At 33.8% G+C, this 12,392-nt stretch overlaps 1 protein-coding gene across 1 annotated transcript; it reads right to left on the bottom strand.

Moving 5' to 3' along the window:
- Window positions 1-3,484: 3,484 nt before the first annotated feature.
- On the bottom strand, window positions 3,485-9,317 carry LOC145618409 (glycine-rich RNA-binding protein RZ1C-like). The gene is made up of 3 exons (XM_081673181.1): window positions 9,236-9,317; window positions 8,928-9,051; window positions 3,485-5,508 (listed from the first exon to the last, which is right to left on the bottom strand). Exons 2-3 carry the CDS (start codon window positions 9,036-9,038, stop codon window positions 4,816-4,818), a joined length of 804 nt encoding a protein of 267 aa, XP_081529307.1. The 5' UTR covers window positions 9,039-9,051; window positions 9,236-9,317; the 3' UTR covers window positions 3,485-4,815.
- Between the last annotated feature and the right edge of the window lie 3,075 nt (window positions 9,318-12,392).

The raw sequence follows: 12,392 nt of genomic DNA on the forward strand, positions 1-12,392 counted from the left end.
CATGTTTGTCTTCAAATTCTTTGTTGTTTTCATGTACCTAATACCTACGAAAGATCCCCGACCCCCATTTTATTAGTTTTATTCATTTAATATTCTTCGAGTGAGCAAAACTGATAAAATGCACGAAAAAAACCCCCTTAACGTACACGGAACAAGATAGGTGTTATCATATTGAGGAGCTAGTTTTTGAGTCCTATCTATTCAGATTTTTATGAGTTTTGATAGTGATTTGCTGATGATGCCGATTATGAAACGCACTTTTGAAATCCCAAAAAGGAAAAAACGGCCTTATTTGGTAAATGGCTTTTAGCTGACTTTTTGGTTGGCTTTTGGCTTTTTCTTTTGATCAAACAGCCAAAATACTTGTTTGGTAAATGGCTTTTCAGCTAGGTGAAAAAGCCGGCTATTCCGCCAAAGACAAAAAAGCTTTTTGGTTTTGGGTTTTGGCTTTTGGCTTTTTATCAAACAAATTACTTATAATTAATAATTAATAACTATTAATAATCAGTAATTAGTAATTAATAATTAATAATCAGCAATTAGTAATTGATAATTAATTAATAATTAATTATTAATTTGTAATTAGTAATTGATAATCAGTAATTAATAATTAATAATTATTAATCTATAATTAATAATTAATAATCAGTAATTAATAATTAATTATTAATAATTAGTAATTAATAATTTATAATTAGTAATTAATAATCAATAATCAATAGTTAATAATTTATAATTAGTAATTCATAATCAATACTTATTAATTAATAATTTATAATTAGTAATTAGTAATAAAAAATTATTAATTAATAATTTATAATTAGTAATTAATAATCTATTATTAGTAATTAATAATAATAATTATTTAATAATTAGTAAATTAGTAGTTATAAGTACTTAAAAATTAATAGTTAGTACTCCGTAATTAGTAATTATTAGTACTTAATTATTAATTACTAGTAATTAACAATTGTTAGTAATATGTAATTAATAATAAGTGCTTAATAATTAGTAATTAGTACTTAATAACTAGTATTTTATAATTAATAATAAGTAAATATAAATTAGTAGTTATTTTGTATTAGTAATTAATAATACTGATAATAAATGTATAAGAATACATAATAATGCCCTTTAAGGTTGTTTTGCATAGTTACAGCCAATATCTAACAGCTGATTTTACCAAACATGTTTACATGCAATAAATAGTCAAACAACCACTACAAACAGCCAAATAACGACCAGTCAAACAAGCCAAGTTAAACAGCCAGCAGCCAACAGTCAATAGCCAATTGCCAAATAAGGCCTATGTATACAAATGGATTATAAGTAATCCTTAAGTTATTTATAAGCCATCCTAAATGGTATTGTACTGATTCCAGTTAAGTAACAAGTCTACATGAGATCTAGATCATTAACTAAATTTAAATAATACTGTAGTTTCCTACGATCTAGTTCACGATTTTAACAGTTTCTATCACCACCGAAAATTGTGACCACTGATGTGTCATAAACATCGGGACTCATTACTGCCATAGTCTCGTGAATCTCATGACTTGTAAATTAGACTCCAAATTTGATTCCACTCAATCAATGAGAAGTTACTCAGAGCATGGAGGGAGAGGAGGCTTATTAAATGTTGGTTTTGTGAGTGACATACTGGCATACTGCTATGCACGGCTAATATCACGAAGTATTCATGTCGACAGGACATTTCACGGATACAGACACATGACACGTGTCCAATCCTTCAATGTGCACTTGGAGTGGAGAGGAAAAAAGAGAAGAAACATGAAAGATAAAAGTATATTGTTCAAAAACCACCATTATTATAGAGAAGATGGAGATAAGAAGGTTCTCATTTATTAGGAGAATTTATCGAGGAAAGAATTAAAAAAAAAAAAAAAAAATAGGAGTAGACATAATGAAGTATTTAAAGGTTTTATAATATATAATTTATATTTATATAAATTTAAGTGACGTATTGACATGTTCCTGTACTCGTGTCCAAATATCAAGCAGAGTCCTCGTGTCCTAAAATTTTGAAACTTGTCAAATCGGACACTTGGATACGTGCTCGTATCCGACACCCGTTCCCGAGGCATGTAACATAGACATACTGATATAGCCTTGTTAATACACGTGACATGCACGGACACCCATACATATTTTACACACAAGCACAACCACCTCTCACGTGGAAAGTGGAAATGATTCCAAGGAATCTTTAGGATTAGATCCTACTTTAGAAAGTCAAATGTAAGTCAAATATGGTGTGACAGTACAATTGTAATGCTTTCATATCCTAACTCTTACCTACCAACCCTAAATGCAAGGAATGACAGACGCCTGTTCGGTAGGGGATGGCCATGTTCGTACCATGTGCAAGTTGAAAAAAAAAAAAAAAAAAAAAGCTCTGTTTGGGAGAAAACTAAAAGCTAAAATTGATTGAGTTAGCTGATTTTGACTAGCTGATTTTATTAACTGATTTGACTAACTTATTGTATTAACTGATTATATACAAGTGTTTGGTAAATAGCTGATATCTTAAAGGTGATTGAGTATGTGAAAGGACCAATAAGCTAATTGTGGGGTAGGTAGTTTAGATAGGATTTTAAATTAAATGAGGTTATAAGTGACATTTCACAATAATTAATGAATAAGTTAATTGAAAAAGCTCCTAAAGTGAGCTTTTTCAAAAAGAGCTTATTTAGTGGAATAAGCTCTTTCAATAAGCTTACTACCAAACACTTGTATTAGCTTGTTTGACTAGTCAATCAGCTAAAGTTAGTCAAATAAGCTAGTATACCCCCAATAAGCTAATATACCCCCAATAAGCTTACTACCAAGCAGGGCCAAAGAAAAATTGAAAACAGAGACAACATGCAAAAGAAGACAAGTGGCTAAAAAAAGTAAAACATCGTTGGCAAAGAAGAGTGAAAAGTGTATTAGTGAGGTTTTATTCTCATAACTCAATTCGGCCTGAGTTAGCAGGCTAGACACTTTGAGAATGAGAGTAAGGGAGTTTCTATTCTTAAAGTATTCCTAGTAGAGATTGAACCTAGCATTACATATTTGGGTCAGAAAGAAATTGTAAAGATGGAGGTCATAGAAGGGTGAGATGAAAGCAGGACGAGAGATAACCCTAGCCATCCCTACTTTCAGTTCCACACCGCCCCAAGTGTGCTATACAACTTTGTATGCATTTCTTGAAGGATGAAAGAATCAAATAAAAAGAATGTGATCTATAAGCTTGAGTATAATTGAGTACCAACTACCAAGTCACGAATTGACCGCGACTAAACATTGATTCTCACCGTATTTTATTGGGTCATTACGACATCATATCACACCAGTGTTCTAGAGGGACATTTAGATTGTTGAATATAAGAAATTAAGAACACACAGAAAGCTGCTTAATGTGCTACTTGAAGAAGCTCCAAAAAATTGATCTACGCCCGCCAAAAGAAATCAAACTGATCCATGTGCAAACCTATCTATTCTTACATTCTACTAAAACATTATAATTCTGTACTCAAGTAGTCTCCCAGTAAATACTCCTACCGGTCTACTAATAAGTTCTACAGATTATTGATCCTAAACACAAAAAGGGTCTCAGCTTCTTGGGTTATAAAAGAGCAATCTGAGTAAAAAAGGCCTCAAGATTGTTTCGGACCCATAAGGAAGGCTCTATAACTGCTGCTTCTCAGCAACGATATTCCTATACTCAAAAAATTCATGGCACCACTGAATGCGACAAACCAAGCTTTTCAATCACATGCTTAATAGGTCGGCAAAAATAAGAAACAGAACAAGCAGCTGCCTGTCCCCTGCAGCTACCAATCTAAAGTCCACAAATCTTATGCTGCTTTTTATCCCCAGAAAATGACCAAGGGTCACTTCTCCAACTCGGACCCAGGGACATCATAGATCATAGCTGCTACTCTTACTTTCTGACGCAAGCACATTCAAATTCATCAACCTTAACACCAATACTCCTCATGTCACACTGAGAGCAGTATTTACTTCTAGGCTGTCTCAAATCCCAGATCTTATCAGCGGCCATTTCCTCCCGTGCCATTAGAAGCAAAATAATAAGGCCAGTATGCAAGTTCGCCACTGATGAATGAATAACAAGGGCAATGAAGGCCAAAAATGTGAAAAACTAACTACCAGAGAGGATTTTCATCAGCTTGGCTGCACAAAAGCTTCACATATATACACGTTGAAAAACGAATAAAGCAAAAGCCTGTCAAAACCTCTGCCTCCCCTCTAACTGGCAGCAGCAATGACAATATTGGACCACAGCCATCACCTTCAGAAAATGTTGGTGGCAGCAACTGTGAGCTAATACTTCGCCACCATATAATATAGCCATAACAGGAATAGTTGCAACTTCAAATTCAAAAGACAGCTACTCATGCATACTATAGAAATAGCAATTTCAAAGAAGATACAAAAGAGTCTCAACTATCTCAGACACACTCCTGATGCAGAATATCCAGTCATGGGCAGAAAAACTACATTAATTGTGTTTTACCAGTCAATGCTGACAGCTAGAAGTGTTGGAAGTACACTCAACTGCTTCCATGTGTTGCATCTTTGCTATCAAATGCTGCTGAATTATCCAAAAACGTCGAAAAAAAAAAACTCTGCAGAACACACAGCTTATCTAGGCAGAATCTGAACAGATGTAAACCAAGCATAGGAAACGATATCCAACATTTCTGCAGCAACTTAGCAAACAAAGCTCTAAACTGAGTAATTCAGATAAATAACACTTTGCACAGCATTTGAGCAAAACCAACAATGATATCAACGCCTGCTGTTTCTCCGAGGAGCATCATAAGGATGAGCCCGGTCTCTAAAGCTTCCTTTGTCATAGCGAGTTGGTCCACCAGCAGCATACCTATCACCGCCTCTAACACCTCCATCCCTTTCATAATCCCTATCCCGACCATATCCATTTTGGGGATATCGATCCACATATCTATCACTTCCAAAACGATCACCAGCAGGCGGGTACCTTTCAGTGCTGTAGCGATCACGGGACCCATACCCATCTCTGTTCTCCAAACGATCTCTACTGTCATAGCGCCCCCCAGCAGCACGATCATAATAACGATCATAATCACGATCCCCCTGCAGACCAGATCTACCAAAATCAGATTGTGAAGAATACCTGCCGCCACCACCACCACCACCACCACCGCTCGAAGGGCAATCCCTAGCCCAGTGCCCTGCACGACCACACTTAAAGCACTCGTCAGATCGATCCCCTAGTCTATCTCCTCTGTAGCTCTCCCTAACACCTGATCTACGATCTCCACCATAAGCATCATAAGGATCTTCAGCTCCCAATCGTGGCTCTGCTTTGTTCACTGAGATAACCCGGCCATCCAACTCTCTACCATGCATACCCCTTATGGCATCTTCCATGGCTCTGCGGTCAGCATATGTTATAAATCCAAATCCACGAGGACGGCCAGTCTCCCTGTCCACCATCACCTAAAATGACAATGTATTTATCATATTACGAACATTACAAAATGTTTATTGTAGTTAACCTAAATATTTGGAATAAACTTGAAACACAGGCAAAATTTTGGTTTGCCAGCATCTTGATAACATTCAAGATTTATAGTTATGTTAATTTAATAATAAAATCATCAATAAGATTAAAGCATGGGACAAATAAAAATGACTATGCATAAACATAATAAAAATAAAAAAGGTATCTTGAATTCTTATACTCCGAATAACAGAAGGCAAAATATTTGCAATGCTAAGTCATAAAGCTTGTATCATATATGGACAAAGGTCACAAGACAAGCACAAAATCTACAACCCCCAAAATCGTAGAGCTTCAAGTCGATCAACAGAGACCAGAACCACCCAATTTTCTAGGATCTCTGCACATAACCATTCACACATACATTTATGCCAACTAAAGAAGTGAAGAGTCAAAATATAACACATCTTTAACATCCATATAGTGCATTTTTCTGCAATAGTCTTCTTCACAAATTTAACATCCATATAGTGCATCTTTCTATCAAATAAAAGTATATTAGCAAAAATGCAATTGTCAGCATCCAATCTAATGATATTTATTTATTTAATTTTTTATGTATGCCCTTTATACTCCCACAGTCTCACTGTCCCACATCTCACAGAATGAAGGTTAAAAAAACACACACACAATTCTTGACATGCTAAATCAGTTTATTAATTGAATATTTCCACAAGTACTGAAAAATGTTGTATTTTGCCATGCACTAGTACATAGTAGAAACAATTTTTTTTAAAAGAGAAAAAATAAATGCTTTTATGGTGGGGAAAAAAAAGCACCAGGCGCACACGCACATGCACACAAGCATACTTACAAACACGAGACAGAATCAATAATGTGTGTTATATGACCAAAGAAAAAACCATGATTCTCTGTTTATTTTTTTAAGTCTCACTAACTCTTGCCTAGTAAAAGATTTTCCATCCATACCCAAATATATGCTACTTTCAATACTCAAAAATTAAGTGGTTACACACATAAGCAAGCTCCTCTAGTTCTTGCTCATAGGTATTTCTTCAAAATTGCAAATCCCATATGCTGCCACGATAAAATGCAGACTCTGAAACACCATGTAGAGAAGATAAACAGAATAGCAGTGGATAACGGACACATAATGGCAACCAACAACTCCCAGAAGAAATTCCGCTTTCCATTTCCTAATTAGATCCTTGCCGAAGGATTGAAAAGTGGAGCACGTGTGAGAAAAATTCCAGCTTCTTCCAGTTTCCCGAGCCTCCCACCCATTTTGACATAAGCTATACTTGCTCTTGATGACATTATACCAAAGTGAACAAGGTTCAAATAGAAACCTCTACAAGGACAAAGGAGAAAAAGCAACCAAACGACAATGTGCAGTTGTGCACTAATTTTATAATAGGTTCTATCTTATAACACCCATTTGATAAAGCTGATAGCCAATGGTTCAATATGATAGCACATGTAAAAGGGGTATACTAGACACAATACAATATAAGAGCCAAGTAATAGTTTGATGTCTAAGAAAAGAATCACCAATGCAGAGGTTTTATTTTGCATGGTTCACATATATTTACAAATAAATGAGAACATAACTCAGTGACAACCAGCCTGTACTACCTAACACTTACAAATGAAAAATCAAACAGCATGTCCAAATATTCAGTAAAAATAACAAACTACTTAATGAAGGGATCACAATATATTGATATATCATGCTACATAAATCTAAAGATTTCAGATATAAAAGTAGCACACTCGAGATGATCTAAGACAAGTTAAGATAAAGTTCAAATCAAATCTCACATTACCGTGAGATCATAATTCGCTAGTTACATGAGCATCCGGTTCACAAGTTACCATAAATCATACATTACAGATTTAAAATAATGAAAGGGTGTTTTATAATTTGAAACAGAACTGATTGTCGCTTAACCAACCCACTTTTTTCCTTCTCTATGAAAATCATATTGAAAATCTATGAGATTTATGTCATAAATCGTGTATAAAACAAATTTATCACTTCACCATTCTGTATAAAACATAATGCAACAAAGACACGAAAATCTACGGCATTAGGGGACAAGAGTTGCAACTATAATGAATATGTGAATGGACCTGTAACATCTATCTAATATTCACATCTACAAACAAGCATAACACAATCTTTGGGCAGTATAAACTAACCCCACAAATGCTCTATTATTCTCATCTTTAAAAGAGGTAAATTCAAATGAAGATTACCATGTTCAATTCATAATTGAAGATAAGCTCAGATCAGGTAGAGAGTTTTCATGTAAAAAAGAACAGAGGTTGGTTCCCATTCGTTTTCTCACAAGCCTCGAAGTATAGTATAGGCAACTGAACCAATACTGAAAGTTTCTTAATGGAACCAGCCAAATTCTTGTACAAACTACATAGGATCAGAATACATTTCATTCATAACTCATAAGATCATAGTTCAGTTCAACAATCTAATTTCATTGTACGAATACATAACAATTGACAAGTTAGGATGAAAAATAGAGTCAAATGACGAAACAAATTATCCATACATGGCCCAAAAAACCATATGATTGGACCCTCAGCTGGTCACCTGCTTTTATGGTATCTATCTATGTTATGCTTCAACTTCTAAATGCAAATTAAATCACAAAAGCATTTCTGGAGTTATTAAATTCTCATTTCAGTAGATACCTCTAATAAATATCAGAAAATTTCAATTAATATTAGACATACATTCAATGCAATGCATCAGTTACTTGTACTTACAAGAAAAGCCTGAATGAACAATACCGATGCAATTACCTACATAAAATAAACGAAAAGCCTAATTTCCAAAATTAAATCAACCAAAATCAGAACATAGTTTCCCTTATATCCAAGTATTCACACATAGACCTAGCTTGTACCAATTACAATCTTTCCAACCACTTGTACAAAGTTATAAAATTGGAAAACTATATCTAGTAAGCACGTCCAAAGTGAGTTTTTTTGCGGTTCGGACAAGTTCAACGAAACTTAACAACAGTTGCATTCCAATCATCACTCCACAAACCCAACAGACAGAAAGATTATCCTCACCAATTTGACATAAATTTTTGTAATCAAACAGCCAACAATATGCCTAAAACTCGTGTTCGAGACTCATAACCCGATATTTATCTATAGTTTCTGGCCCAAATAAGTTCATACATCCACTAATTCACAATAATCAACCAAAATAAGCTAAACATAATGAACTACGAAACAATAATTTAGGTATAAATCACAATTGCGAGGCAAAATTGCTAATAAACAATTACAATCAAATAAAATAAAATAAAATAAAATAAAATAAACCATTAAAGAAACAAAAAGGCGAGTTGTTAGCAATTACCAAACAATCAAGGATTTTGCCATAACGAATAAATGCATCTTCTAAGTGCCTTTGCGAAGTATTCCAACCTAATCCTCCGATAAAAATACGATAACCATCTCTTGCAGCCATTTTTTCCAATTTCCTACAAAATTTCAATCAACAAAACTAGAAATTAAGATGAGAATTACACAGAAAGAGGTGTAATTCGTATAGTTTGAGAAAGTAGAGGTTGATTTTTGGGGGAAAAATTGGTGAAATTGAGAGGGTTTTACAAACCCTAATAGGGTGGTTAAGCAGAGTAAGGAGTTCACCAACTTCGAACTTACCACAGTTAAGCCAGTTGCCAGTATGTAGTATGCTGCCCGCAACTTCGGTTCGATTGCCCTTTAATTAATTCCCCCGTTCCTTTATTTGGGAGTCAAGTCAATAGTACTAGTGATTTCCAAATATATGGTAATAGAACATCTTTTGAAGTACAAAAGGTTTGTCACAATAGCGTTTTAAGTTTTTTGGATGTATGTGCAGAGTGATCTCTTGATCGGGAATTGTTATTAATCCCTCTATTTGTCTATCTCAAAATATTAACCTAATCAAATGTGGTATGCCTGTCAAATACATGATGAAAGTACAAATATTATACAGGATTGTTAAAAAAATGAGTGCAACTTAGTTTTAATGGATAAAGATAGGTAAGAAGTGGTAGGTGTATGTTCTAAGTGATGCATAAAGGAAGCTAAAAATTGATACACTATATTCCTTATCCAATTGAGTATCTCATATTTCATTTTATGGTTGGTGATTTGCAGTAATTGACTATAAAGTATAGTATATAAGTACTCGCAAAATGCTTTAAACTTTGAAATATAGCTTTGCCCTTCAAAGAATATATTCATTATGATTGCATACTTAGATGTAAATTGGGCAAGTTGCCTTGATAGCTGTCGTTTTTCCAAGGATTATGCTACTTATCTCGAGGACAATCTTAATTTTTGGCGCTTAAAGAAACAATCCATAGTTTCCAAGGATTCCACAGAAGTGTAGTATTATTTTGCTGCGTACACAGTATTGGACACTATTTAGACTTGTTGCATGCCAGTTGAGTTAGGACTTGTCATGTATATTGTAAACATGTTTCGTGCCTTATTTTGCGATGTAACCTAGTTGATTGAAGCATGCATATTAAAATTGATTATCATTTTGTTAGGGAGCATATATGTAGAGCATTAATTGTTGAGCTACGGGGAGTTTCTTAGTTATTTTGACTCAAAATTGGGATCACTTGTAAATATAAGAGCAATTGAGACATCTTCATCTAGTTCGTGTAAAAGTGCAAGAATCAAATCCCCCTCTCTTTCAACAAAACAATCAAATGGATGACCTTGATAGAACAAAATTGGGACAGAGGTTCTTCAAGATTGTAGCCAGGTTTTGTCCAACCTCAAGTTAAAATCAAAAATTTAAGGAGGAAGAGTTTTAGGGCCGGGAATGGGAAATAGTCATGATATCTTCGCACCGTAGAAGAAGATTCCAAAGAAGGAAGCTAAATCCCTCTATTCTCTCTAACCTTGACCAAGTGGTTCTGAGTTGATGTCTCGTCATAACCTTTTAAAAAGTTTAAGATAACTTTATGAATAGTATTTGGACAATTAAAGCCTTTAATATGTTTATTTACTTTATTTACTTATATGTCCTTATTAATGAAAATTGTTTTTTTTTTTAACTCTTAAACATAGTGTGCGAACATTTATCCTTTAAATATATTTGTTTACCCATCTCCCCTCGTGAATGCTGGCAATACAGATAGTTGTAACATAAGGCCAAATCGAAAGAGCTCTCCGAACATGGCTGGCTATGGTGTGAGCACAAAGCGAGTTATTAGCTGCCCTAGTAGTTGAAAATTGTTCCCCTTCTACCATATGTCTTCAATCATCCAAGAAAAGGCTAATGTATAATATTCATAATGTCATGTACCAAGGTTATGTTTCTTCTTTAACTAGTGCTCTATTCAAAATAAATATATAAAAAAAGTTCACTAGTGCTCATGGCCTGACTACTATATCTGTAAGAGAAGACTAGCTCGTTCGTTGTTTGTTTTATGCTATCTTTGTTGTAAAAAAAAATATACTAATATTAATTGTAAGGCTACAATTTACGTCCCTACTAATTAAATTATAAATAACTTACATTTTTACAAAAGGTTTGTTTTTATCAGCGTTCTAAGTTTTTTCTACTTCATGTACACACTGTTTGTTTGCATAAATTGATGAACATACTACAACATTCAAAGGGTATACAAATAATTTTACTTGTACTCATTGTATGAGTTAGACGCATATATTAGAGTAAAACAAATATAGAGTAATTATATCGGCAAATACATTGAATATAACATGAAATCAACCCAAAACCAAATCAAAAGTCGAAACCCATATTATACTTATTGAATCGAATTGCCACCTTGGTCGAATTAATTCAATACTATATACTAAAGTAATCACCAGCATTATCCCCAAAGTACACGTGTCGTGCTCACATTAAAAAATTTCTGCAAAAATCCTTTTTTTCCTTTTTTTTTCTTTCATAAAATAGCTAATAATAATAAATTAAAAAAAAAGAGAATATACAAAATAATCAACCTAAAAAATAGAACAATAAACTTAAATAAATAAATATAAAATTTAATCGTTAATCTATAAAATGTATTATATATACAAGTTAAGAGACGTAGAAAATTCGTGCTTGTGAATGTATCAAGTTTAAGTCTCTCTTTTTTTTCAAATGGAAGTTTTTTTTTTTTTTCCAAATGTTAGGCTTTTTGTTTTTATTATAATTTTTTATTTTATTTTTATTTTTTTAATAAAAAAACAGAAAGACAAAAATGAGAGGGGTATTTTGGGAAAGTGAAATTTATCATCCAAAACCCCTTTCACTTTATATATAGCCAGGATATTCCCTAGAATCTATGTATTGTTTGTTTTCAACTTTAAAAAAGGATTTATAGACAAAAGAGGTAAACGGAATGAGAGAAAAAGAGGGCGATAGAGAGAAAAGTCTTTCGAGCGAGGAAAACGATCTCCTTCAAAGATCAAATAAGAAATTCAAAAGGGTTCAATCGACACAAGATCAATCTGGAAATGGAATGGATAATCAATCCACTGGAGATGCCACGATGGAGGAGGTGTCTTTTGTTCCTGAAACAGGAGGGCTAGGGTTTAGGCCCCACAACCCTGTATCCTATAGTCAAATGGCAAAGGGATTCGATAGGAGTGTGAATCCTTTGTATGATGGCATCATTCATGATGATGATTTTGAATCGGATGATGATGTTCCCTTGGATTGCGATTCGGATGATGAAAGTTGCCCGAATATTTATTTGACAAAAGAAGAGAAAATGAGGTTGCGCCGTCCTTGGAGGGATGCTATTATCATCAAACTGTTCGATAGAAGAATGAGTTATGAGGTATTTGGTCAGATTCAGCAATA

The sequence above is a fragment of the Chenopodium album genome, chromosome 26, assembly GCF_948465745.1.
Source record: "Chenopodium album chromosome 26, dcCheAlbu1.1, whole genome shotgun sequence".
Lineage (NCBI taxonomy): Eukaryota > Viridiplantae > Streptophyta > Magnoliopsida > Caryophyllales > Amaranthaceae > Chenopodium > Chenopodium album.